Below are 28000 nucleotides of genomic sequence, written 5' to 3'. Positions count from 1 at the left end.
AGGGATCAAAGATATGCAGGCAGATTCACTATTATTAGAAAGACCTCAAGTCTTGCAAGATCAAAGTCTTGGTATAAAGTGCATGTCTTCCCATTTAATTCTGCCTCAACCCCACCACTGCTCCCTGCCCCCGACCAAAAAAAAAAAAAAAAAAAAAAACTCCAAGAAGCAGCTATTTGTGCAACTTTAGATCTGAAATCTCAGTGAGTACGTAGTATATAAATACTATGGAACTTGCATGACGCAGATCTCTGCTCTCCTCCTAGGCCGCCCATGGAGGACTCTCAGACACTCTTGACCCCTGTGGTGAGCTGTGGGCCTCCAGGAGCTCTGCTGACCCGCCCTGTCATCCTCACTATGCATCACTGCGCAGATCCCAATACCGAGGACTGGAAGATACAGCTCAAGAACCAGGCAGCGCAGGGACAGTGGGAGGTGAGCTTCTGTTGAGATAAAGATAGAACCCAGGAGCAATCCATGCAGATAAGCAAGGGCAATTATGGGAAGGCTTTTATTTTTAAAGCAACACATGAGTGGAATTTTAGCTTATACTCAAAATGAAAGAGAGAGGAACAGAGAGAGGAAGACAAAGAGGGGAGAGGGGGAGACAGACAGACAGACACTGGTTCCTGAGTGTTTTATCTACTGACTGATAGGCACAAAGAAAAAGATGGTCAAGCATTAGCTAACTCATAGGGAAGGTGTACTTAAGAGTCTTACATAAGTCCCATTTGCATATACATACTATCTTGGGAAGGGAAACTATATATATATATATATTATTATTTTAATTTTCAGGTAGAGAAACATTGCACCTGGGTCAGAAAATGTTAGACGCTTACTTGCTAACAGGTCCCAGGAATATAGGTCTGAACTTAACCTGGCAAAACAGGAAGGGTGTGTCCTAAGCTCCAGTACAATGAAGAACGTCTTTGGCAACTTGACTGTCTGTAACTGCTGCCATCAGAACTTCTTAAGGACAGTGCCTTAAACAGATCGTGTTCTTTACATCAGAACCCTGCAGTTAGCACCTGAAATTAAGTGCAAAAGGATGTGTTATATTTACCACGAATATTTTATACCTAAGACCTAAAAAAAAATGATTTGTGTAGTCATTATAAAGAGAATTATCCAATATGCATGTTGGATATATTTTGTGATTACTTACAGTATTTTTCTATTTTTATTTATTTATTTTGGCTGCATTGGGTCTTCGATGCTGTGTGCGGGCTTTCTCTAGTTGCGGAGAGCGGGGGCTACTCTTGGTTGCGGTGCGCAAGCTTCTCATTGCTGTGGCTTCTCTTGTTGCAGAACATGGGCTTTAGTAGTTGTGGCTCGCGGGCCCTAGAGCTCAGGCTCAGTAGTTGTGGCCCATGGGCTCAGTTGCTCCGTGGCACGTGGGGTCTTCCCGGACCAGAGCTCGAACCCATGTCCCCTGCATTGGCAGGCGGATTCTTAACCACTGCGCCACCAGGGAAGTCCCTCAGTATTTTTCTTTTAGGAAAAAAAAATACGCATGAAGACTCAAACCCCTAATATTTTAGGAAAAAGTAGTAGTGGAGGTAGAAGCATAGCAGGGCATACCTGGAATTACCTGGAGTGTCCCCTCTATATGGATGTGCTCTCCTCTTGACCACATGAAGGTGAAGGGTCACTCATTGCCAGAGGTCCTGGATTGACGTCTAGGGCTATACATTACGTGAAGAGTGGACTTTACCAGATCGAACTTCAATTCCATTTAAGTTTAAATGATGTATCTCAAAAACATCCCAAAGTCTTTATCTCAAGGGATCCTAAATTATTTGCACAATTCTCTGCCTATTACCCTAATACCCTATTTCTGGATTTGAGTAATAACAACAATAATAAGAGGAAAAGAAAAAAAAAGATGTGAAGAGTAGAAGAAGGAAGTCCTTATGAAAACACTCTTCTATTTGTGACAGGAACATGGAGCATCTTTATTCTCCACCATTTCTTCTAGGAGATTTTTTGTAACATGCCATCAGGAAATGACACTTGAGCCTTGCCCTTGCCGTGCTGGAGAAAGCAGCTTCTCTGCAGGTGTCCTTTTGGGGCTGGAATAAACGTGGAAGTGCTGAGCTCCTTTTTCTCCTTTCCAGTTCAGTTTAAGCTTTATCTTTGGGTACAGGTTTAGCTGAAGAAATGATTTCGTGGATGCTATTAAAACACAGTCCTTACTTTAGCTTGGGTGATGTTGCATGGCCTAACTAACAAACAGCTACCTGAGGTGGCTCCTTTCATAGCTTTGTCCAGCCCCAGGGACTCAATTTATGATGAAACATTTGTTCATGTCTTTGACAAATAACCATTTGTTCACCATGATCCACTGAGATACAGTATGAAGCAAAGAAATTATGGTTGCTGTCTCTGCAGAGATTAAGTAGCCTAATGCAGAGGCTGAATCATGCCCACACATGGGTTTTATTTTTCCCAAATGAAATTTTCTTTTAAATTTGAATTAGTTAAAAGTTGGAAGATTTCATATAATAATCTGAACTTATAGCCTCTCTTGAAAAACTAAAGGCTGTGTCCTCACTGGTCCTGCATTCCTGCCATGCCTGGTACTTTTACTGTCAGCATCTTTGCCATAGACATCTTTACCACAAGCATTTTTGCCATATAACTAATTGGCCTTAAGGCAATTTTGCTGTAAAAGATAAAATAACTGGTGGACAGTTCGGTTTCAACTGGTTGACAGCTTGGTTTCTTCTCTCCACTGACACGGTACTACCATTTTTAATATTACATGAATCTGAAAGAGGCCAATGGCCAAAAAGGCACCGAGTCGAGCCCACATGTCCCATAGAACTTTGGAACATCTGTCAAGGGACATGTAACAATATGTACCAAGAACAAACAACAGTGTAGGGGCTTTCACACCATAATACAAAGCTCAGTTATAAATATGCATCCCAGTATGTGGAAACTGATACCTCTCTTAATGAAGAAGAAATTTTAGTGAAAAAGAAAAGTGGAGTGCCAAATGAGGAGCTGAATGAACAAGCAAAAATATGTATAATCCTACAAATGAAAGACTTTGAAGACAAGGGCTTAGGTACAACCCACTAAATAAAATCATTTGTTTGCACAGTACTGCCATGAATCTACACACATTTCAAATGTTCTTAAATATTTTGTAGTTCATAATAAAGTCTTTTTACTTTTGTTATTCATTTTTCATGTTTTTTTATTTTTGTTAATGTCCCTCTTTTATTTATTGCTGTTTCATCTTTTACAGCAAAATTGCTTTACAGCCAATCAGTTATGCGGCAAAAATGCCTACGGCAAAGATGCTTACAGTTAAAGTACTGAGAGCCCACCCCTGCATGGCCGCAATGGCTGAAGCCAAGCGGAGACTGAGCTCTGTAGACAGGCTTGTGCTCTGCTTCACCACAGTCTCCACCACTCCTTATTACCTTCTGCCCTACCTGCTTCACACATTCCTGTTACCATTCTGCCCTGGGAGGCATGTGGAATTGTGACCCTTGTTTTATAGATTCTATGCTTGGTCTTTCAGATGATTTCTTCTATGGCCTGAGTCATTTGGTTAAATCAAAACCTAGTTAAGTTAGTAACTATTTTTATAAAACTCATCAGTTTCACTTATTTTTATTTCTTGCTGAATGTTAACAATCTAAAACGTGAGACTGCTTAAAGGCTTACATGAAAAATAAACAGAAAAATAACGTGTCAAATGCATAGAGTTTGCCATGCTGTGCTTTTCGCAAAGTCCAAGAGCCCAGATTATGAGGAAAAGCAGTGTATTACTTTGGAAAGTAAGTGATGGGTGAGTTTGGAAGAACTTAGTAGACTGGTATTGCATAATTCTTTAATTTCCCTAATTCTTTTTTAAAAATTCTTTTCAAACCCCTAGATTTTCAGGGGAAAATACTATGCTAAAATGACATTGAAATAAGATAGTACTTTTGGATGAAATTAGCAATTTAGAGATTAAAGCAAATGATCAGAAACAGATAATCAACTCAAATATGCTGAAGTTAAAAGGATAACTTATACGTTTCTTTTGGAATTTTAGGTCGATTCCAGCAATGTAGATTCCTAGAAGATCAAAAAAGACTAAATGAAGATCTTCTACATAAAGCATGTTATCAGCATAAAGGCAAGGGAAGTAAGGGAGAGAATGATTAAGAATGGAAATATTGATAGAAGTATAATAAAGTCAGAGAAAGAAAAAAAGAGCAGGAAAAGGAGTAATCAGAACTTGGGAGGAGAAGTGCTGATCTGTGCACCCCTGTTGGCCACCGTCACGGCAGCCAGGAGGCTCAGTCGCTGCCCCTTCCTTCTCGTCCCACAGGATGTGGTGGTGGTCGGAGAGGAAAACTTCACCACCCCCTGCTACATCCAGCTGGACGCAGAGGCCTGCCACCTCCTCTCTGAGAACCTTGGCACCTACTCCCTGGTCGGGCAGTCCACCACCAAAGCAGCCACCAAGCGCCTGACGCTGGCCATCTTCGGGCCGCTCTGCTGCTCCTCTCTGGAGTACAGCCTCCGAGTCTACTGTCTGGATGACACTCAAGATGCCCTGAAGGTAAGTGACTCCAGCCTGACCCGCCCACCTCACACCTAGAGACGACATGTGTTATGTACAGTGCTCCCGTGTGCATGAACACAAGTGTCTGGCCCCAGAACATGGCACTTACAAAAACAAATTAGACATTTCTTGAAGCCATGCTGATAAAGAAGCTGTCCATTACGCTGATTCCTCCCGAGGGCTACTTTTGTTTATTACCCTCCTTGATTTCTTTTAATGAAAAATTTAGAAGTGGGAGAATTTGGCAATGAGACCTGTGGATGGTAAATAATCTGCTTCCTTGTTTGTCTCAGCTGTGTTCTTCCTGTAAAAGGAACTGGCATAATTGCTCACACTCTATGTTCCTCTTGTGTGCAACTTCCTTATATGCTCTCCCATTCTTTTTATGAGGACCGTGAGGAAGAGGGTTAGCATTTGACAACAGGCTGCTGCTTTACAGAATAAATAGGCTTAATTCTCGGTGCCATTATTGCCATTCATTTTCTCCCATTTGAAGCTTTAAAGGATATAGTAAGTGCCTCTGAAGAAGTTATGATCTGGAAAGAGGAATAAAAGAAGTATGCAAAGGATTACGAAGCAAGTCAGAGTGTGACACATGCTGTAGATGAATGCAGAGCTCTGTGGGAATTCAGGAGAAGGAGGCATCATATTATTTTGAGAAAATCTGAAAAGGAGCTAACATTTGAGATTGACCTTAAAGGAAGGCAGGGTTTGACCAACAGTAATGGGGAAAAAAATACAGGATTTCTGGGTGAAGGGAACAGCATGAAGAAGCACAAAGGGAACAGTAAATACAGATTCTATGTGGCATGTTATTTCCAGAAAGCCTAGAATGATTGATAGGAGGTTTTTGGGAATGGACCTTGACAACCAGAGAGAGGAGTGGAGATTCAGTTTCTTGAGTTAATGGAGAACCACTAGAGAGATGTAACTAGAAGATAGACATGACTGGAAATACATGTTAGAAATACTAGTCTGCTGTCAATGAAAAGATAGAATCGAGTCAGGAAAAGCATGGTAGAGCTGGAGTGAAGACAGAGGAGTTAGAGGAAGGGAATAGGTACGAAAGCCCTATTAAGTAACTCTTGCAGGCCCTGGTGACTAACCCTGAATGGGTGGAGCAGAAGATCAAGTCTGCCTGTAAGTAACAGTAGCAAACTCAGGGGCAGGTAGCTCTGGACTGTGGATATGGTGACTTTGCCTTTGGAATATTGAATTAGAGGTATGGATTAGACATCAGGACAAAGGTACCCCATGGACAGTTGGAAATATAGGGGTGGCTCTTTGAACAGAGAGCAGTTCCTGAGACAGAGACTCAGGAACCAACTATATAATATTGATATTTGTCCTCCATGGTGATTGAGGAGAATATCAAGGGAGAGTAGAGGGAGAAAATAATAATAAAGTAATAAACATCACCGAGAATTTCTTATGTGCCGGGCAAGATTCTAAGTATCTTTTCTTAACTCATTGAATCTTTACGACAACCTGTAGGACACCATTATCCCTATTTTACAGGTGTGCAGGGCACAGAAAGGTTAAGTAAGTTGCCCTAGGCCACACAGCTGCTGAGTGGAGAAAGCAGGCTTCATTCCCCGGGCAGCTGGCTGCAGTCTGGACTCTGCTCCTAAAGTGGGCTGCTCGGAGAGCCACACCCTAGAGCCCAGGGACCAGGGGAGCCCTGCCATTGCAAGGGAGGAGGGGGGCAGCCAGCAAAAGACCTACAGAAAGAGGAGTACCCAGAGGAGGAAGGGGAGAAGTAGGAGAAAGATGCATCTAGGAAGCCAAGAGAAGAATTTTTTTTTTCTTCTGAAATTCAGGGTATTTCCTTCTGGAGTTTCCATCCAGAGAATAGTTCTGGGTCATGAAAACTGAGTGTTGTAGGTTGTGTCCATGGAGGAGATGAGACATATTCGGTCCCTGGGTATATTTTTGATGGTTGAGCCTGTAGGAGTTTCTGATGTTAAATAAATGATGCGAACACACAGCTCTAGTGTAAAGCTTAAGGTTATGTCTTTTGTATTCCTTGCCAATGCGATACTGTTAAGGCACTGTCTGGATAGAAATCATCGTAGGCTTAAATCCTTCTTAGGAAAAACTGTATTTGTAGGCGAGCCATGGGGTCTGATTAAGGCAAATCTTCTTAATAATTCAAAGAGAAATCATTACAAAAAGCATCTGTGGAAGATCTACATCATATTTGAAATATCTGAAACACATTTTATATTCACACAAATAGTTCTTATACTCAGTATACTCAGTCGCTCTCGACCTTTCTTCTCAAAAGACGTACAATCCATGCAAAAAAAGTAATATTTCATAAAATAATTTTGATTATGTTAATTAGTGAAAAGAGATGAGAAAGACGGACAAACAGGTTTGAGAAGTAAAAACAACCCAAGAGCAGTTTATCTCATGGTCAGTGCTTTCCAAATAGACATATATAAATTCTCAGCATCTGGGGATCCAGCACTTAGTCTGAAAGAAAGATGAATAATGGATAAGGCTTTCTTGTACCTCATGATCGTTTAATAATGCAGAAGTACCAAAATCCTAGTTATAGGTAAACCAACATACCGAAGAGACAGCTCAGTCCAGCCAAAACTGCCTCATGCCCATGCTTGAATGGGAACTTTGGGGCCGATTAACTGAGAAAGGCCCTTCATTACCTAAATTCTGCCCTCTTGGCACCTCGCCTGCTAATGCTCCCGCCAGCCTCTCTCCCATCGCCCTGCTCCTCTAACTTACCCATAAATACTGTCTTTTGCATCTCTTCTCCAAATACCTCCTCCTTCAGGCCCACCGCACTCCTCACTTATGCTCGTCCTAAATCCTAAATAATAATTCTCTATCCAGCGCACGTAGGAGTCAGTTGGGAAGCTTTAAAAAGAGACTTGTTGGAGGGTCCCAACCCAAAGGTTCTGATCCGATCGGTGTAGGTATTGGGTTTGGTTTTTTGTTTGTTTGAGCACTGCCTGGGTTATTCTACTGTGCAGCCAAGGTTAAGCTCTATTACACTAAACAATTTCAGGGGTCTTTTTGGAACTTTCATCCTACTTAGGACAAACTTTCCTGTATCCTCAAATCATTTTCTCACCCATTCCTTCACCTGCTCACATTAACTGCAGCTGGATCTCCCAACTAACACGTATCACTTACAGTCCCTGCAGTGAGGACCGCACCCCAACCCACCACAAGTCCAAGAGGAAAAGTTCCAATACGTCTCATATCCCTGACCACTTCTGGGGCGTTGCTCTACTTCTGGGCTGGCCTTTTGGTTGTTTTTTCTTTATTCTGTTACTCTGTGTTCCATTACCCACTTCAGTTCCTTAGTTCAAATCTCCACCCTAGCAGTACCTGCCTCGTCTTCTTTCTTGCCCCTCCTTTTATTCCCCTCATCCTCTCAAATTCAAAGTCACCTCTTATTCACAGTTCCTTTGCCCAAGTGTATTCTAGTAACCTTTACATCATTCTTCATTATCTACCCACTAGGGTAGATGTACCGCATCCTCAGTAGGAACTGCACCAAGATCTCCACCAGCCAAGGTCTCTACCTGTGAAAGCCTCTGACCTTCCATCTCTCTCCCACAAGGTGCACGAAAGCTGCTCCTTGTTTTGAAGGAAAACCTCCGTCCACTGTCCCTGGTCTCCTGGTCCACAAACCTTCATCTGCTCTTACCCGTATCTACAGGGAACTCACTTCCACTCAGAAATCTCTTGCCATCTAAAGCTGCTGCAGGCTTTTCTAATTTCCATCGCTACATATGACCTCCACTGAACAAGCCCTCTATGTCTACTTGCGGCCTGTTGAGCTTCTCTAAAAAAATCACAAGTTCCTGGTTGAGTCCATTGTGCTGTCAAGACCTCTGCCCTAAGCGGCGGCGCTCCGGCTGCTCCGCAGCCCTTTTACGTATTTCTCCTTGACTCGTGAGATTTCACACAGCCCTTCTTCCGAGCCTCTCCCACTCTCCCCGAGTCCCTGACGGTACCGCAGCCCCTGCATGTGTTGCAATGCTCTAGCACCTATGGCACCACTCAAGGGACACTCCCTCAGCTGCTGTCCTTTACCTTTCAAACCTTTTATTTCAGCCTCTTCTCACCTAGTCTGGGCTCTGATGAAAAGGAGCTCGACTTCCTTGTTTGGGCTTTAATCTAACTCCTCCACCACCTGTGTCTCCAGCTAGCAAGTGATGCCTGCAAGTGGGCCTTCCCAGACTTGATGTTTTCTTAGAGTTACTACTGCGGACTGGGGATTCTTTCTGAATTGCAGAAACCCTCACAGAAGGTTGGACGAGGGCAGAGAGGGAAGCTCAGTGCAGCACTCATTCTCGGGGGTCAGAACTACACAGTCTGGAGAGCTATTAGAAAGAAGACTGGCCCCGTGTCTGGATCTGAACATATTGATAATATTAATTCCCACTTATTATCATATTGTCCTTGTGGATGGGGGGAAAAAAAGATACCACATCAGTCAGTCTCAGCAACCCTGATGCATTCTTTCATCTTCCCACCCACCTCTTTGAGTTTGGTAGCTTTTGTAACAATTTCCCTGAGTTTTGTTAAACCTGGAAGCAAAAGTGGTCATCTGAAACTTAAAAGCTGTATTTAGCAACGTGGAAGCATTAGTGCTGAATTAGAATGCTGGCATTGACTGCTGGAGTAAAAGTCAAGGCTGCCAGGAGACAGTGGAATTCTTTTACATACCTTTCAGGTGTTTTTTGTTTGTTTTGTTTGTTTTTTTCCATGCATGTGCTAGAAGGACCAGTGAGAGCAGTGAGTGAGTTGAGTTCATGTAAAGGGATAAAGGTGCTATGAATTGTGAGAATACCTTAGAATCAGTTCCATTCTCAAATAAAGAGGTCACATCTATTGAAAGGATTGAGTTGGGTAGGTCACAGCTTTTCTCCTTACCTCCTCTTCAGGTGATTAAAGTAGTATTGTTTTTTTCCTTTCACTGTTTGCAAAGACTTAAATCCTAATATAAATAGACCAGAAATTAATAGAGAGCAAGGTTATATTTGGGGTAAGTTTAAAAACACTTCAGGGAGAAATATACATCAGCATTGATGTAAGTAATTTCTGTCCCACTATGTTAGGGGTACAATTAAAAGATTCTCCTTTCCTAATAAAGGGTTTTATACTAAACTCTGAACCTAAAAGAGGAGTTATTTGCATAAAATATGAGGAGTCTCACATATCATAACATTCAACGTTGTTAATTGAATTTCTGACAAATGTATATGTGATACAAACCAAATGACGTGTACTAGCTTTCTTTATGTAGTCATTTGGCATGGGAGAGAGTCGTCTTTGGATTACTTCATTTTTCACATACCCTAATCTAGGCTGTAACATAGTAACTCTGTGAAAAATCGTTATTATGAGAAAAGATGAGAGAAAAATGAGAGAGACACTGAAAATGAAAATAGGAATCCTGGTTGAGAATTGCATGATACTCAGTTTCTTGGGCCACAGTCGTAGATAGTCATAGGTAGCCCATTACAAGTTCTATCTCATCCTGAAACCTGGTGCTTCTTCACCCGTGTCCTTCTGATATCTCCTCCATGGCCAGCTGTGACCCTGCTGAACCAAGAACACCTCACGCCTGCCTCTTCTGGGCCAACAAAGGCTGGCCCTCCATTGGATTGGCCCCATTAACCATATCTTTTCTTTCACTTCCCTCAAAGCACCTCAAAACTAGCATAACCTATGTTTCATATTCTCAGGATCCTGGTCTCTGGAATTATATGAATATATTCATACATGTAACACATGCATTAGATAGCAGCAACAACAAACGTGTTAAAGGTGACAAGCGTGTTTTCCCTGCTCAGTGTATGGAAGGAAGTGTGGTGTCAAAGGAAAGCCTGAGTCCAGCTGGCCGACTTGATTGCTTCTGCTGCTCATCAGCTGTGTGGCCCTGGTCATTGAACTTGACCTCTTAGGGACTTCATTTGGTCTGAATCAGGGACCCTTAAAAGATTGAAAGAGAGTAAAGTTATTAAACTTCCTGGCATAAAACAGTCACTGGATAATGTTAATTGTGCCTAGGTGGGCATTTAGATTATAATGGCATTTGAAGATAAGGGCTCAGTGAAGATATTAACTCTAATTGTGATCTAATTGTGGGGTGAGTGTCAGGTTCGGTAGCAGGCTGGTTGGTCAGCTCTTTAGGGACAGGGTTATTTTTGGTGCCTCTAAATTTACTCCATCTTTATCATCTTCTCATGAGACTTGGCTCTGGCCCCATCATATATTTTCGAAATGATCTGCAGTGCTGAATTTATGTTTTGAGAGAGAGGGGGGGAAAGAGAGAAGAGGAAATAGAAGTTTTGGTAGATGAAGTAATGAGTCCCCAAAGATACCTGCACACAAATGTTACCTCACATGGCAAAGGAGACTACAAACATGAGAGTATAGACCTTGAGATGGAGAGATTATCCTGGATGGTCAGAATGGGTCTGATCTCATTACTTCGTGCTTAAAAATGGGGAACCTTTCCCAGCTATGGTCAGAGGGAAATATGACCATGAAAGAAGGATCAGAGATGTGCCATTGCTGGCTCTGAAGAGGGAGGAAGGGGACCACAAGCCAAGGAATGTCGGCGGCTCTGGAAGGTGGAAAAGACAAAAAAGCGGATTCTTCCCTAGAGCCTCCAGAAAGGAAGGCAGCCTTACTACCACTTGACTTTAGCCCAGTGGGACCTGCGTCAGACTTTTGGCCCACAGAACTGTCAGGAAACAAATGTGTGTTATTTAAGTCACTTAAGCTTATGGTAATTTACTGCAGAAACAGGACACTAATATAGAAGTTAAAAAATAAATGTTCAAGGGTGAAAAGGAATACAAGAGTGACTCCAGAAGTTCTAGAACAATCTAAAAAGTCTCATTCCTAATACTCAGATGTGTGAGACCCTCTTTTCCTTAGAAGTAAGCCCAGAGGTGGACAAGCCACACGGCGACTTCCCTGGGTGCTGCCCTTCGGCATTTTGCTTCAAAGGTGTCACAAACTGACCTGACTGGGCAGCTGGGAGTGGCAGCTCAGACCAAGCGTCCGTGGTGACAGCAGCTGTGGGAACAGCAGGCAGAGCCCTAGAAATAAGGTGGCTTGACAGCAAATGTTTGCACATGGTCACCCGAGTCCAACTTTGTTATTATTAGGGACGAAGTACGGCAGGCAAACTCAGGGGGAGAGCGGAGCACCCCAGCATGAGCCCGGGAAGAGAAAGTGTGGCGAGGCTGGGCGCCTGTGACGATGACCCAAGCAGGTGGGAGAGGCCGGCTGACGGTCAGATGTTGCCACAGCTGGCCGTGCAGCCCCAGGGAGCTGAGCTTGGTGTCGCTGGGAGCTGGCACGGGGCAGGAGAGACGGTGGCCCTGCCTCTTTGGCCTCTGCTTTGGAAGAGGACGGCCCACTGCTGTGATAGCGACAGCAGAGATAAGATAGTCTCTGGCAAAGAGAGACATTCCTCATCCCCAGATGACAGGGGCAGGTTCCAACACAGGTTTAAAGAGTGAACAGGAGCAAAGGAGTTTCCATAAAATCTGATGGGAGGAGATGTGATTTTTATTTTTAAAACTGGCAGCACAGTCCTTGAGGGTTGGTCTTTTGAGGTCTGACCTGTGTGGCATGTTGAGCGTCTGCCGGTGGTGTGTTCTTTGTGCCTGGAGAGCCCTGAGTCCGTATGGCAGAAGCTTGGTGGAGGTGGGCGCGAGTCTCCAAGCGCACGACTTGGCCTTCCGTGCTTGGTCCAGGGCCCGCCCTGCGTGAGCGTGGAGTGAGGGTTCCTCCCCCTGGAGCCGCACGGCCAAACCAAAGCGAACACCCCTGGCGTGCAAGGCTGGCTGCTGCTCCATTCGCTGCCCTTGGTGATCTTGCCCTGTGGAAATCTTAGCGCGTCCCCACGAGAGCTGCGTCTACCAGCCCAGGCTCCAGGCGCTGCCCCCAGGCTCCCTGGCAGCGGTGAGCAGCCGATCCAGGGCTCTGGGCTTCTGTCCAGAGGAAAGAATGCGAGGACAGGTCCCATCCAGACAGCACCGAGAAAGGAGTGAGAGAAAACGAAGCAAAGCCCTGGCTTCACCGCCCCCACCCTTCTCTTCCAGAAGCGATTTGAATGTGTCATACGGGATTTAAGTTTCATTATTTGTGTCTTCCTTTCTGTAGCCGGTAAGAGTCGTTGGAGGGAAAATGAGAGAGACAAGAGAGGGAGAAGCTAAAGGCTGGAGAACCCACAAATTGGATTGTATTCCTGAGAAACCAGGTGTTAAAAAAAAGTGCCTTCGGGCTTCCCTGGTTGAGAGTCCGCCTGCCGATGCGGGGGACACGGGTTCGTGCCCCGGTCCGGGAGGATCCCACATGCCGCGGAGCAGCTGGGCCCGTGAGCCATGGCCGCTGAGCCTGCGCGTCCGGAGCCTGTGCTCCGCGGCGGGAGAGGCCACAACAGTGAGAGGCCCGCGTACCGCAAAAAAAAAAAAAAAAGTGCCTTCAAAGAAGAAGGCACAGTTGGGAGCAGCGGTGCGAGAGAGGAGGCGCGTCCTCGAGCAGGGCCAGGGGGGTCCGAGCGCAGGGCGAGGGGGACGGCGGACGAGGGTGAGCACGGAGTGCAGAGGCAAAGCCAGGGCCCGGCGCCTCACGCAGGTCCTGGGACACAGTCAGTGCTTTGCACACAGACGGAGACTGGTCACGTTCCCGAACATGAGCTTCAGGCATCTCAGCGTAGGCAGCCCCGCCACCGGGGGCACTCGTGTGCGCTAGCTGTGAGGCTGACACCTGCCCGGGCTGGGAAGGGCCCGGAGGAGGAAGAACACGGGCGGGCGGCAGCGGAGTCAGGCGTGGTCTGGCCCGGCAGTAACGCGGCGTGAAGAGCCGTGGGCTTAGGGGGCCGGAGGGTAGGAGTCGCAGGGCTCCTCCCGCGCGCGCCGTAATGAGGGCGCGGCGCCTGGGGTTGGGGGGTGGCGCTGGGTAGAGGCCAGAGGTGCTCCCTTTGTACGCGCAGTCCTTTAAAACAGCTTGCGTTTTTTGTGGCTCTTAAGCGGCCAGGGCTAATGGCTTGGCATGGATAATGTCTTGGCTTAATTGGTTATTGTGAATGCGCCTTGTTTCTCCTGTGGAGTCCCTCGTCCCTGCCTTTCGAACAGTCCCTCACAGGCTCCTTGAATCCATACAGCCCGTGCTCAGGGCCACCGGGGAGCCTGCGTTCTCCGAGCAGCCACCACACTGGGAAGCGGCTGCCCCACTGGGTTGCCCAGATCCCGGCGGGCTCCGGCTCTGACGCACAGGCCAGCTCCCTGCGGCATGGGGTTCACGTGTGTGTTCCCATGGAAGGATGGGCTAGAGACGTTTCTGTTGATAACTGACCCCTGCAAGAGTCTTTCAAGGTTACGCTGGAGGCGTGGAGATAGAACTGACAAAGGCAGGCAGAAAGGGACCCCTTCTATAGAAGCAGAGCCCGAACAAGGCACCGAGGCAGGGGTGCTTCCAGCAGGGAGGACAGCCTTTGCAGAGGAAGGCGACATCTATATTTCTGAGAACAAAGAGCCTAGACGATCCTAATTCCTGTTAACGGCATTTCTTTCCAAGGTCACGATATTTTTCTTAAGTCTTCCTAACTCTTTTGACCTTAAATATATCTTGTTCCTTTCCTCTCATAAGGTGTGTGAAATATCCCAACTTTGGGACCCCAAAGCAGCTGTCTTAGAGCTGGGCACACTACGTTGGGGTTACGTGTTTGTATGTCGGTCTCCCCACAGCTGAGGTTTGTGAGTGTGGTTTGAGGCTGGGACGGAGGCTGACTTGTGTGTGCGTCCCAGAACCCGACGTGGTTCCTGGCGGGTGTGTTGAATGAATGCTCCCAGGAAGATTAAGGAGAGGAAAGCATGTGACTCTAAAGCTGTATTTTGTTGATTCACACATCTGTTATTTGTATGTTCTCTGTATCATGTGTAATAACCAAAATGATGTCATGCAGAAGGAATTCAGAGAATCAAGCTTTTTAAAATGTTACATTAATTTTAAGTGGGATCAGCTATAAAATATCTGAAATTATGATACTTAAACCATAACAGTATGGAACAAAACCCCGAGTAGCCTATCAAGTGGGCTTGCCTCTTCTGTTTTCTGACATAAAATTTATACGTGGGATTTGCTGTATGTGGCAGGTCATCTCCCTCTCGTGTGGCTCTAGGTGACTTTAGTTTCCAAGGAGTTGTTTTAGTTTTTGATCGTAATATCTTTAATTCACACTTCAGTGTTTTTAATTTGTGCTTTGGTTATTGTATTCTCCTTTATTTTGTTGTGTTCCCTTGAAGTTGAACATCCTGGGTGCGATGATACCAGTTGCTACTTTTCAGAAAAAAAAGGTTAAATTTAAGTGTGGTAAGGATTCTTCTTACTGAACCATTTACTCCTGGCTGATTTCTCCCAAAGTACTAGTGGAGGGACAGCTGCCCCAGCCAGCAGTCTCCAAAATGGACTTCACAACCCCCAGGCCTATGAGATTTGGGGGGTAAAAATAGACACTATTAAAGACTTATGTGTCTGTTCATCTTAGCACTTCTGTGTCTGTTCATCTTAGCACATACTTTTAACCTTAGGTATATTTTATGACATTAACATATGGATGTGTTAATGTAGGTATATAACTTATAAAGAAACAGAAACAAAATGCAGGCTTGGTTTCTTTTTGATTGATGGCATGTTCAGTCAAATATGTTTAGAGACCTTGCTCCAAGCATGGATGCATTCTGAGCAGTTCATCTCTCACCAGGGTTCCTGTCCATCTGAACGGGACAGAGAAGTCAGGTTCCTCCCAGCTGTTTGCAGCAGCTTTGTGTCGCTCCTGGTTAGCGGAGAGATGGAGAAATTAAGAACATGGAGAGAGTGTGTGTGTTCTCCAGCACCATGTTCTTTAAAATGGCACTTTACTTGGTCCCTTCTCTCAAAAAAAGGCTTGAGCCAGCCCAGTCTCTTTCCTCACTGGGAGAACTCTTTACCATGACTTACGGGGTCAATGCTGAAGAAGCCAAGCACTGAGCCTTATTCTTGGGCTGCCTCCTACGCAGACTTTGCACTCACAATGTGGTACTGTGTTAGATTTGTTGACCTCAAGGTCATGGCCAATAGGCAGTTTAGGTTTTTTTCAGTGGTCACCCCTGCCAAGAAAACTGATCGTGTCCTCCGTCTCCCCTGGCGATCTGTGTTGATTGTAGGAATGGGGTGTGGATTATACATTGTTGGGTACGGTTACCTCCCGGAATACAATGCGTCTTCTTTTAGACATCCCAGGGAGATAATTTGGACATAATGAAGATCTATAGTAATCAGATAATTACTATCGATTGCTCTTTGGATGTCTTGATGAGGTAATTAGGGTGTACTGGAGAGAAGCTAGAACTGATTGATTGGCATGACTGTAATCTCAAAGATTTCTAATTATGTTTCTTTTCTTCTAATGGCTTATAAACAAACATCATTTTAGCTTTAGACTTTGTCAGGTGCCAGGTTCACCGGGAACATCAGCTTTCTCTATTATGCTAACTAGACCCTGAACATGATCAACATAAGCTCATTACGTCTTCCTGCTGAAGCAGAAGAAACTGCAATTAACCCTCGCTTTTCTTATCCGTCTTTATTCCCGCACGGCCAGATTCTCCTCGAGGACTGGAGTGTGAAGTGTTGTGGGAGGGTGTTTCATGAGGAGCGCCTACGGCTCTGTGCTGAGTACGTCTAGAGGCCTATGGGGACTGTTGGAGCCTGCTGAGCTGCGGGCACAGCAGAGCCGGGGCACAGTGACACAGCGTCTGTGTCAGGGTGGCTGAGTGCTGTGTCCTGTCACAGGTAACAGCCGCTCATCAGCCAGCAAGGTTGAATATTCTCAACATCAGTGCTCTCAAGCAGCTGGACCACTCCCATCTCTGTCAATGTGCTATTGCCTCATCTCTTGCATTACACACTAACTAGAGGAGTCCCTGCCTGAGACCACATTCCACATCACCCTCATATTCCCTACACCTTATAGGACCTTTCGGCAGCTTGCATCGTGCAGAATAGTGGCCCGACTCAAAGATGGAGGGTGGTAAGAACCAGTAAAGGAGCAGTTTGAAATGAGCTGTTTCTATCTAATCAGTGATGTTGGTAAGCTCTGCACTTACTGGACCACAGTTCTGCACTGTGACCATCTATCTCCGCGGGAGTAGGTTCCCTATACACGCCTGTGGGATGGCCTGAGTGATCACCTGTGTTACTGAACCCCATGCTTCCGACTGAAATCTCACCAAAGAAGAAAATCGTGTTTTGTTTTTATATTGTTATAAAATCCGTTATTTTCCTGAACCCATTTGGGAAAAAAGGTCACAGATGTCTGCGTATTCTTATCACTGAAACTTTTACGAGAGGAACAAACTGCACCAGGACGGTTCAGACAGCAGAGGAGACTCGGGATGTTGGTTCATTGAGAACTTATGGTTTGCTGATGTTTGGATAATTGCAGCTGTACCTAGAAATGCTTCATTAACTCCCATTAGCTAGCTTGAGGAGTGGAAGTAGATACAGAATTGATCTTCGTGTTATATCTTTATAGCATAAGTAAAGTTACATAGCAAATTTAATCAGCCATGGTTCTTGAAAAATGACGTGGTTTTTTAAAAAATTTAATCTGAGTGACTATTGAGATCAATAGTTGGTGCTGAAAAATCCTCCTAATCTGTATCAGTGTACTTTCCTCTGTTAGAATATTTAATGAGCATATTTTTATTTTTTAATAATTGGGAATTGTGCAGTGGATCATTTTAATAACAAATTTTATTTCTGTAGGTAAAGAAACTGAAAAAAATAGAAAAAGTGCCCAAAACACATTCCAGATTTTTATTTGTTAGCTGGTATTTCCAATCTAAGATCTGGTTTGTTTTCTAGTTGTTTGCCCCTTTCCCTAAAAGTTCATTGAAAATCTACTTATGTATCTGTTTATCTATGTTTCTACCGATTTTTTCTTTTTGGGGGGATTCTCCCCATTTTGGGTTCTGAGTGTCGTTGCCCCGTATTTGATGAAATACACCACTTGTTCGTCAGGAAGTGTAGGCTGTACCGAATGTACCGCGCGACAGTGTCGTGTGGCTTGCTGACCCAGTCCATGGCCAGTAGGGGCCAGTCACGTGCAGACTGGCGGGGGCCTCAGCTGGAGGGTCTTGGGGCTGCAGGATGGAGGTCACGTGCTGCACAGTTAGGTTTTGGGGCTGGGGGCAGAGTGAGGAAGCACACTGTGGAAGTGATGCCAGTCATTCATATTTGCTTTTGGTTTGGGATGTGTCGTCGCAGGAAGTCTTGCAGCTCGAGAGACAGATGGGAGGACAGCTCCTAGAAGAACCTAAGGCTCTTCACTTCAAAGGCAGTACCCACAACCTGCGCCTGTCCATTCATGATGTCGCCCATTCCCTCTGGAAGAGCAAATTGCTGGCCAAATATCAGGTAAGGTTCCCAAGCTGAACCAAAGGCTTGGAGACACCTGCAAGGGGACTAGAATGATTTAGACAGAAGACACTCCCTTCCTTGAAAGTAATCCTGTCTCAGTACTCGTTTGTCCAAAATAGTTGGGGGGTGTTTAGGAGTTTTTGAAAAATACTCTAGACATCCTGGAGGAAATGCTTTTTTCTGAATTCTCTTTCAGATAACTTTACTATCAATGTTTTAGTAAATAAGATTTCCAAGTCCATCATGTCTGTGCATTCTCAGAGTAATGTTAACATTGAGTTGGTAAAAACCAGCCTCAGATGCATTCGTAGGAGAAAGGGAACATTGTCATCCCACATGACACAAATTAGGCTTCAGCCTGGCTAGGAGAGTGCCTTTACATTGAAAACTTAGAAGGAAGCTCAGCTTGGAAGCTGGGATAGCAAGTGAAAATAAAACCTGGTCAGGATTTTATTAAATAACAGCATAAAAATACTGGTCCCAAGTCCCACTGTATGTAGCTGTGTGTGGGAAAAACAAGACTCCCCCGAGGTGTTCACTTCATCCTCCATCAGGCAGCCCACGCTCTCAGGAGACTGTGTGATGGGATCCCGAGCCTCAGACCCATCCTAGGAGTCGTCGACACCCTTAGGATCAGCAGTGAATCCTTGTCTACACACGTGCAAATCCAGTCCCACACCCTGCACTGTAGCTGCACTGGTTGTGATTTCCTGATGTAGTAAGTCGTGAACATACTAGAAGGGATGAAGGGAAGAGTTTCAGCTGTATTCTTACTCTCAGATGTCTGGTACTTACACAGAAATTGTGGGAAACAAACCCACTGGTGTGCTTAGTCTCGAGCTGTGATGGGGGTACACGCTCAGCACTTGATTGAAAGATCGGCTGTAACTTTCTCATTAAACCTCCTCCCTTGCTTTCTTCTTTCTCTGATTTTGCAACTGCCATAAAAGTCCACAGATCTTCCCCTTTTATGAACAATTCTTTTTGTGCAACCATAATGGAAAGTTGTTTTTATAATAATGATAACCTGATGTGAGTTTAAGCTAAGCCTGGCTGAGTTCTCACCATCTGCCAGACTCTCGTGTACTTTGATTAATCTCATTTAACCCCCTCCATTCAGGTACTCTGTTGCTTAGGTACAGTCTTTCACAGATGAAGAAACTGAGGAAAGGTTAAGTAACTTGCCCCAAATCACCAAGTAAGCAAGGGGAAGGCATCCTATTTGTACTGGATTTGGCTCCAGAGCCTATGTTCTTAACCAACATGGTCTACCATTTTGTATCAATCCTTCTTCTTCCTTTATTGAAAAAAAGATTCTTGGGCTCTGTGAGGTGATCTAGACTCATAGACAATTGTGTCTGTTAGAGGCTTGGTGCCTTTTAGGCCAAGAACTTTACTCTGGCAGCTAATCAAGCCTCCGGTTTCCAACCTGTAGTGAGTTTTGACTTTCCCCATCCTGTGCAGAGGGAGGGCGTAGGCATGAAAGGGAACTGGGTCAGTGCGTCATCCTTTAGACTTTGCTTTTCTCCAGGGTACCATGGCAGGGGTTCCTTTTAATGGGCAATGACTGGAGTGTGTAGGTTTTATTTGGGCAATTGTCTAAACCTTAAAGAAAAGATCATTTACGATGTTTTCTTTGTTTTTTGGGGGGTTTTTTGTAAGTGACAGAGAAGCGGCAGGCTGGTTAGGTATAAGGATTCTGGGGCTGATTCCCTGGGTTCAGACCTCAACTCTGCCACTTTCTAGCTGTGGCACTTTGGGTGAGTTCTTTAACATCTCTGGGCCTCAGGTTTCTTCACCTGAAAAGGAGGTTGGGATGTGTTTGTGCATGGACCCATCGTGAGGATTAAATAAGGTAATTAACATGTGCGGTACTGAGATGAGTACTCTGCAGCGCGCTGTCTGATAGCTTCCTTGAGCGTTAGTCCCTCATTTGTGGCTCACCCTTTTATATGCTTCAGGAAATTCCTTTCTACCACATCTGGAGTGGGTCTCAGAGAAACCTCCACTGCACGTTCACTCTGGAAAGATTTAGCCTGAACACAGTGGAGCTGGTCTGCAAACTCTGTGTGCGGCAGGTAGAGGGAGAAGGGCAGATCTTCCAGCTAAACTGCACCGTGTCCGAGGTAAGAGGCGCTCATTGGTCTCAGACCAGAGGAGGGACCGACCTCCGGGAGGGCCAGTGGGGTATAAAGTATCTCAGTGTGGGAAGCCCTGAGAAGCTCTCTGGAGGGCCTGCTGGTTCACAGAATGGTATTTTTAATGAACACAGGGAGCTAAAATTATATGAAAGTGTAATAGAGGATCCCTTGCAAAAAGCAGGACTTTCACGTTTTGTGACATGAACTTAAGGATCTTGTCCTAACTTTTTACACAGATCTGAACTTCGAGTATAAGGTTCAATTTAAGTATCGCACACATAGAGTAACTTTCCCAAAGCATCCCTGCTGTCCCCTGTTCCTTGTATCCTCCGCCTCTCCTCCTGTTCCGGTTCTTTCCTCGGAACTCACCTGCTTTGCCTGACCGTGCACTCCCTGCCCCCTCCTCTTGCCTCCTTTCCTTTTATCTCCATGTCGAAAGGAGAAGTCTCTTGGTCTCGTTGCTCTCTTATACATTATCCTCCAAACAGAAGAGATGCCCTTCTCCCCGAGGTAGGAGAGACAGTCCAGAAATAGAAGTAAAATCGACGCATTTCCCCACTGGCGCCCATCACGCTGCCTTTCCTCGCCGTGACCCTCACTTCCTTCAGGTGGGACTCTGTCATCTCTGAGATAGAGACATATAAAATCATCACTGCTATTTCAGACTTCTCTGGGTGGAAAGAGGGGGTGCTCGTGACCTTATTGGTTACCTGGGACCCCAGGGCTTGGAGTTAGAACCATGGAAACGCTTCAGGCTGGAGGGACGAAAGGAAAAGGACAGGGTGAGAGGAAGGGGGCAGCACCGTCTGGGGCCTGTGGAGCTGAGCTTGGCGTTGCTTTTTGAGCCCCAGCACAGAATTGTCGTATTTTAGAAGTACCGCCGGACGGTATACGATTTAAAAGACTCCTTCTTCCTCGCTGTCTCATGCACAGTGACGAATGAAACGTCACCCTGTTCGGCGTGTCTCACTCCACATGTCGTATTTAAAGACAGTCTTCCTTAGCAAACCGAGGGGGGGAGCACGTCAGCCTTGACGCCGCCACCTCCTCCTTTCCCACAGCCTGGCGAGCGGCGGTCATCGTTTCCTCCCTCCGTTTCATGAGACTTTTGCCTCATAAACAACTTTAGTCACAGGCCCCGGTGACATTCATAAGGCATGATCTTGGTGTCAGGGCGCCATGGCAACCGCCGGGCCTTTCTGTGCGCGGGGCCCATCTACCGGGCCCGCAGCACCACCCCTGCTGGCTCGGGAGGGTGTTTTCACTTTCCAGGCCCAGCAGGTCTGCAAAGCTCAATACCCACCCAGCTCCAGCCACAACAAAGGCTGCGGAATTTTGGAGGGGGCGGCGAGGAGGTCTGCTCCTTTGATGCTTGCTTTCCGTTCAGCATGAGCGATGTGATGAAAAGGCAGACGAGCTGTGGCCGCGAATGAAAGCGCGCTGGTCAGGGCTGACCCCCCCCCCCCGCCCCCGCCAGGCCAGCCAACCCCTCACCGAAGAGATAGTGTCGCGTCATAGTGTGATCAGTTTAAGGACTTTCTTTCCTGTGCCAACACAGGGGAAAGATGATTTCTTTTGCAACCTGGTGGCAGTCAGCACAGGGAGGCCGACCCTTTCGTCTCCTCAGAGGCCTGTGACAGACAAGCACCCTTAGCAGGAGGGGGGGGGAGGCAGAAATGACCCGCGTCAGATGACTCTGGGGATTAGGGGCCACTCTGCTGCTTTTCCTTCTGGGTCACCGAGTCCCACCGCTGCTGTTAGCATTTGAATGCGGTGCATGTGGCCCGCAGAGCGGGGAGAGTTGGGCTGGTACTGATGTCGGGAGCCAGGCTGTGTGCTGGTGAACAATTGGCTCTGGAGAGCCCCGAGACCTGGAGTCTCATCAAAAGCTCGAGGAGGGGTTCCCTGTGGCTACAAGCCACAACCAACCAGAGAAAAGGCTCCACTGGTGGTGCCTGTCTTCTGGACAGGGCTCCTCCCTAGGGTCACGTGGCAGGCTGGCAGGTGGCCCGGGGTTGCAGTTCCAACGTCCCATCTCCTGAAAATGAGCTGACTTGCCAGGAATGCGCTGCTGCCCTCCCCCTGCCACCCACTGCTCAAGGCGTCACCAGCGCTCCTTTCTAAAGCTCCTCGGCCCTTGGCCTCTACAGTCAGGCACAGGGCCTGCTGCCCCCCCAGGGAGACCAGGCTGTGCTTGACACAGACCGGGGTGATGTCAAGAGCTGGACGATTGTTCCTCTCTAGGGGCCTTGGCCAGAGATTCCTTACCTAGAGATAAAGCCTTTAGTCTCACAGAGATGACGTTTAAGAATGAAAATGCCTAGAAGAGTTAAAAGTATGAGGATAAATGATGATAAAAGGTTTTTCCTTAGAGGGACAGGGGAGGTAATAAAGGAGAAGCTGCCCATCACCAGCAAGAGGGAAAAAAAGTAGAGGAGAGAGAGAAGCTTCAGTCTCGTTAGGACTTTTAGTTCTAGCTACAGTATAGACAAAGACGTTATAACCCTGTTAACTACTGACACACAGCACTTTCGTGCACACAAAGAACAATATTAAAGATGTACAAAGCCTCACTCTGCTATAGCCATCCTATCTATTCACCTCCTCTGTTTTCTATAACCTGTTCAAAAAGGACCCTTGGGAAAATCTAGTTTTTCTAAGTGACTTCAGGAAGAGTCAGAATACAGGAAAGGAAAGTCGTCTCTCCCATGGAGTGTTGAAAACGTGTGCCACAGCAGCTGTTTGGTTAATGGTGAAAAATCATGTTTAACCAAGGGAAGCATAACATCAAAGACAGGTGGTACCAATGTCATAAACAATTATTATAGTAAGTGTTCTGTGAGAGCATACCTGGAAGTAAAAGAAGAACTAACAGCAACAGAAATTACTAGATGAAATTTGAATGTAAATGTATATATGTGTTTTTCTTTTACCTCCAAGGCTGCTGTCAGCCATCTGATAAGAGAGACAAGGGCTTGTTTCATGCACAAGGAAATAAACAGGCACAGTAGCCAAGGCTGGAGACTCAGGGTTTGAAGGCCCACGTAAAGTGCTGACAGTTCTTTATTCACCAAGAGAAGGGGGACAACGTGTATGTGTGAGCAGACCTTCCTGAGAGTCGTGCCTGCCTTACCTTCAGGACTGAACAGTGAGGCGAGCCTTACCTTTAGCCACGTTTAGTTGGAATGTGGCAGCACTATTCTGCGAGGTGGGCTTCTGTTAGGAACTGGCTTCATCCTCTTGCTCTACCAGAAAACATACCTTCCTCTCTTCAGCAAATATGAATTGAGTAGCTTCCACGTTCAGGGCAGTGCCCTGAGGGTCAAAGAAGTTCTGAGGATGACAAAAATACTCTCATCTCCAAGAACTTTGGGAAATCAGAGGAATTCGTCCGTAAGTACAACCAGCGTGCATAGAGCAGATGTAGGAGGAGGACAGGGGCTGTGGGAAGTGCTGTAGGAGGGCTCCAGGCGGAGGGCTCTGGGCGGCTTTGCTCAGGGAACATGCTTTTCAGCCCACGTTTTGAGGTGTTTGCCTGACAGAGGTTAAGGGAAAGGGCAGAAGAACTCTCGAAGGTACATCCTTAAGAAAGGTGCTAGGAACAGTGAATGGGCCAGTCATGCCAGTGCAACCTGAGAAAGACAGGAGCCAGGCTGCCAGGTGGAGGGAACACAGGGGCCCCTCGTCCACGGCAGGCCTGGCTCTGCAGGTTACAGGCATCCCAGGCTTCAGGCCGGCCCGCCAGGCAGGCCCTGCAGATAACCTCATGGCCTGATGAGGAGTTTGGAATCCATGTGGCAGGAGAGCCATTTAACACTTACCAAGAGAAGGGAGGAGAAACGTCAGCGCTGGGCTTTAGGAAGATGAGTCTGGCATAAGGGGTAGACCACAGGGAAGCAGCAGGGAGCTGGTGAGGCCACGAGGCAGCGCTACACCAAGCAGAACCCCCCCCCCCCCCCCCACTCCCCGTGCAGACTCAGCCTCCACCACAGGCCAGGGATGGGCAGGCTGGGTTTCCTTCCAGGCCCCATTGTTACGGTCCAGACGAGAAGCAAGCAGGACTTGCAAGCGGGCCGTAGCGCTAAGCTGTGGAATGAGGGGTGATTTCTCCACGCCTCTGCCCGCCCCCGCTCCCAATTTTATACCTGAGAGAAGCGCTGGCCACTTGGGTGCAGACGTTCCCAACGTAAATCTGTTGAAAAGCACGGACATGTGCCTTCAGTCCTCTCTTCTGGTTTAAGCCCTTTGTTTAAGCCCTATGCCCTTGAGGTCAGGAGCCCTCTGTCCTCGTGGTCCCTCGGAAAGAGCTCTGTGCCCAGTGCAGGGAAAGCTCTTTGGGATTCAGGGACTCCAACGTATCTCATACCAGTCTTTTCAGTCCTGCTGTGTGCTGGAGTTGTTAACATAAAGGAGCCACTGGAATCCTCCGAGGCTCAGTTTGCCAAGCTTTGGGTTCTGAGGCCAGATGTTGTGATCACAGCCAACACCACTTGATGGTCTATGGCAAAAAAAGTTTGTTTTGCTCTAACGTGCCCTCCAGAGCCCCCGGACGGACCCTGTGCCGTGTGATCGCACAAGCCTCGCAGTGGGCCTGGGCTGCTGATCCTGGAACACAGACCGTGGCCCCCAGGTGTAGGAACAGCAGGGTCTGGGAGGCTCTGGAGGGCGGGGGCACTGACGTCTGAGCGGAGCCCTCCATCAGACCCCGAGACTTCCTGATGGCTGGACCCGCGTGTGGCTGTTTTATCCTCCAGCAACTAATTATGTTCACCACGGAGTTACCTGCTCTGAAAAAGAGAGAGATGACATTTAAAGTAGATTAAGTGGATTTTCTTTTATTGCTTTAATCGTCCCCAGGCAACATTTGCTTTTGCTTTTCCAACCAGCAGAAGTGATCAGAAAATGATTAGAGTTTCTCCTGCAGATGAATTTCAGGTTTTGCAATCCTGCTGTTTTATGAGCTGAAACTATCTCAAGAGCCAATCTGTGGTTTTCTCTACTAAAATTAGATTTAAAAACAAGGGTGCACAGCAATTGGAGGATTCTGTTAGCAGCTTGCCCTAAAGCCAGGTACTGTGTTCGCCATTTTCTTTTAAATAATTAGTCTTAATTCGATGTCATTTAGAGGAGAGCTGTGTTCCATTTCATTCAACAAAAGCAGGCCCCGAGCCATCTTCTGCAGAGGTTAGAGGGAGAATTTACTCAAGCGTTTGCCCAGGGCTTCCCCTCAGGGTCAGACAGCCTCTAGAATCTCAGATCTAGATCAGTTCATTCTCAGAGCCGCCCTTTTGAACATTTCTCCCCCCCACAAAACCTAAACCTTTAGCAGTATTGATATTCCCTCGCTCATCCTGGAGAATCCCATTAGAAAAGCTGTAATTGAATTACACCCGAGCTTTCCAGCTAGCCCAGTCCTTACAGAAGACCCGTACATCCAAGGCTATGCAAAAATCAGCTCAGAATGTACCTCTTCCTCTCAGCCAGGTTACAGAGAATCACAGCCGTCAGCCAGAAAGAAGCCATTCTCACTAAGGAGAATATAATAACATTCATTCTCTTCTTACCATTCAAAGCAAGGCATTATGTTGATTGGCTCAATAAGGATTGCTTTTGTCTTCAGAAATAATGCTGTGTTGTTCCCGTGCCTGAACTACAGGAACCTACTGGCATCGATTTGCCTCTGCTGGATCCAGCGAGCACCGTCACCACCATGACGGGACCCAGTGCTTTCAGCATCCCTCCCCCTATCCGGCAGAAGCTCTGTAGCAGCCTGGATGCCCCACAGACGAGGGGTCATGACTGGAGGATGCTGGCCCATAAGCTAAACCTGGACAGGTGGGTATGGCCAGGCTTCAGAACTAGTTCCTGTTAGACCATTGGGCTCCAGGACTGATACAGCTGACCTAGGGCAACGTTCATTCTTTTTCTCCATCTGTACATTTACTTACTTTTCATTATGAGAACATGTATTAAGCTCCTACCTTGTATCTTGCACCATGGTCTTGCAAACACGTTGTTGAGAGACATCCTGGGCTTACCTGACATTTGTAAATATCAGGTTTTGTGATCCACTTCGCAAAGCTGACAGGCTAAATCCCCCTAAATGATATATCCATTCGCTAATTTGTTCCTCGCCTCCTGCTGAGCAGGACCTAATGCTGGAATGGGTAATGAACATGCTAAACACAGCGCCGCCAGGAAGTTATGAAGAGACCTCCGGAGCCTCTTCTTTGTAGAACGTTGCAGTCACGACCAAGCAAAAGGTGTGGCATAACCTGTCAAAGATGATCAGAGCCTGGGCTGGAAAGAAAACATAAGTCTCTTGGTTTCCTGTTTAGGATGTGACCCACAGACATCTTGGCTCTTAAATTATCTTACTCAGAGTTGAGGTTAAAGTTAAGGCATCACGTCTCCTGTCTGGGGCTGACCTAATTCAGTATGGGCTAGCTGTTCAGAACGGCTCACTGCAAGCCACAGTTTCCCAAGTGGGTCCCGTTATACTTACAGAAATGCAGTAACGAAAAGGTTTAGTAAAAACTGAAAGGAAAAGAGGTCCGTACCTCACACCATTCAGCACCTTTTCCCATTACCAATTACAGGTACTTGAATTACTTTGCCACCAAATCAAGTCCAACTGGCGTCATCCTGGATCTCTGGGAGGCACAGAACTTCCCCGATGGAAACCTGAGCGTGCTGGCAGCTGTCTTGGAGGAGATGGGAAGACACGAAACAGTAGTGTCGTTAGCAGCAGAAGGGCAGTATTGACCCAGGCTGGGGCTGAGAGCGAAGCAGGAGAGTCACAGGGAGTCTGTGGACGTCCAGGGGCTCAGAGCTGAGGAGGAAACTCGGTCTAGACCAGTGAGCTCCACAGGCAAGATTGCAGCGGGAGAGAGAAGGAAAACAGACACAACTACCAATATACATGCCCACTCTACTCGGACATCGTCACAGGAGTTAAGAACAATTGTACAAATGTGTATCTTGAATTTAGAAATCAACCTCATTTTCCTCTTAGTTGGGCTGTATGCTGTGTGGTACAGGATCTTACAGTTTCCTAGGAAACGCTTTTTATTGCTATCCAGATCTATGGATAAACTTTCTTAACAAACCCAGTTTCTACAAACGTTGTTTACATCAAATTGGACAGGGATGCAGACACTGTCCATGGCTCGTTCTATTTTTGTTTAAATCATTTGAAGTTGAAGCTGTGGACGGTTTGCTGTGTCTCTTTCAGATTAGTAATTTACAGAGAAATCACAGACTTTTCCTACAAATCATGTGCATCAAGTGTCTCAGAGATAATCCTCCCATCAGTGTTCTGTTTCTAGAACTTGTAGAACCAGTGTTACTGTTTGTATCGGGGAAGTGGAGAACCTAAGTATAAAGGAGAGAGAGCTAAGACTTCCTTATTCCTTGAGGGTACCCACCTCACGCCCTTGGGGAATAAAGTTATAGCGTGGCAGGGAAGACAGGGATTCACGTTCAGCCACACAAACAAGCATTTTTTCCACAACATGTGTGTTTGTAATATGCAACTTGAAGTGGTTTTTTTTTTTAAAAGAAAGGTATTATTATTATCATCATCATTATTATTGATGAGTATTTACAAGTATTCTAGTAAAAGGATTTTCTTTTAACTTGTTTTTGTTAGCAGTACTGTTAGTATTTAGGTATTGACCTGACCCGGGCACCTTCTCATAACAAGGTGGGCGTGGTCACCAGTTTAATTAAACAGGCATTGCTTCCCTGACCTTTTATCTTTCTCCCATCATTCTGCCTGGAAAGGAGGTAAATGCTCACTGGCCTTGTCAGTCTGTCTGGT

General features: G+C 46.3%; 1 protein-coding gene and 1 long non-coding RNA gene across 3 annotated transcripts; one reads left to right on the top strand and one right to left on the bottom strand.

Moving 5' to 3' along the window:
- LOC113625968 (netrin receptor UNC5C-like) lies at positions 1 to 28000 on the top strand. The gene is made up of 6 exons (XM_027116945.1): positions 1 to 435; positions 4337 to 4570; positions 17885 to 18034; positions 19999 to 20163; positions 25835 to 26013; positions 26778 to 28000. The coding sequence occupies exons 1-6, from the start codon at positions 274 to 276 to the stop codon at positions 26941 to 26943; spliced, it is 1056 nt and encodes a 351-aa protein (XP_026972746.1). The 5' UTR covers positions 1 to 273; the 3' UTR covers positions 26944 to 28000.
- Positions 20945 to 26882, bottom strand: LOC113625969 (uncharacterized). 2 transcript variants are annotated; one of them, XR_003434974.1, is made up of 4 exons: positions 26160 to 26882; positions 23343 to 24965; positions 21673 to 21809; positions 20945 to 21595 (listed from the first exon to the last, which is right to left on the bottom strand). It is a non-coding gene; the product is annotated as an uncharacterized LOC113625969 (long non-coding RNA). The 2 variants fall into 2 exon arrangements; XR_003434973.1 differs by lacking the exon at positions 26160 to 26882 and having other exon boundaries at positions 23343 to 25837.

The sequence above is a fragment of the Aethalodelphis obliquidens genome, unplaced genomic scaffold, assembly GCF_003676395.1.
Source record: "Aethalodelphis obliquidens isolate GAN/ISIS:26980383/991018 unplaced genomic scaffold, ASM367639v1 scaffold17, whole genome shotgun sequence".
NCBI classification, from domain to species: Eukaryota; Metazoa; Chordata; class Mammalia; order Artiodactyla; family Delphinidae; genus Aethalodelphis; species Aethalodelphis obliquidens.
The sequence above is the reverse complement of the archived record's forward strand: the minus strand, read 5'-3'. Positions and strand labels throughout refer to the sequence as shown.

Coding starts and splice junctions, on each gene's coding strand:
- LOC113625968 (XM_027116945.1), top strand. CDS start 274: ATGGAGGACTCTCAGACACTCTTGACCCCTGTGGTGAGCTGTGGGCCT. Junction 436..4,336: donor CAGCGCAGGGACAGTGGGAG/GTGAGCTTCTGT, acceptor CTCGTCCCACAG/GATGTGGTGGTGGTCGGAGA. Junction 26,014..26,777: donor CATAAGCTAAACCTGGACAG/GTGGGTATGGCC, acceptor TACCAATTACAG/GTACTTGAATTACTTTGCCA.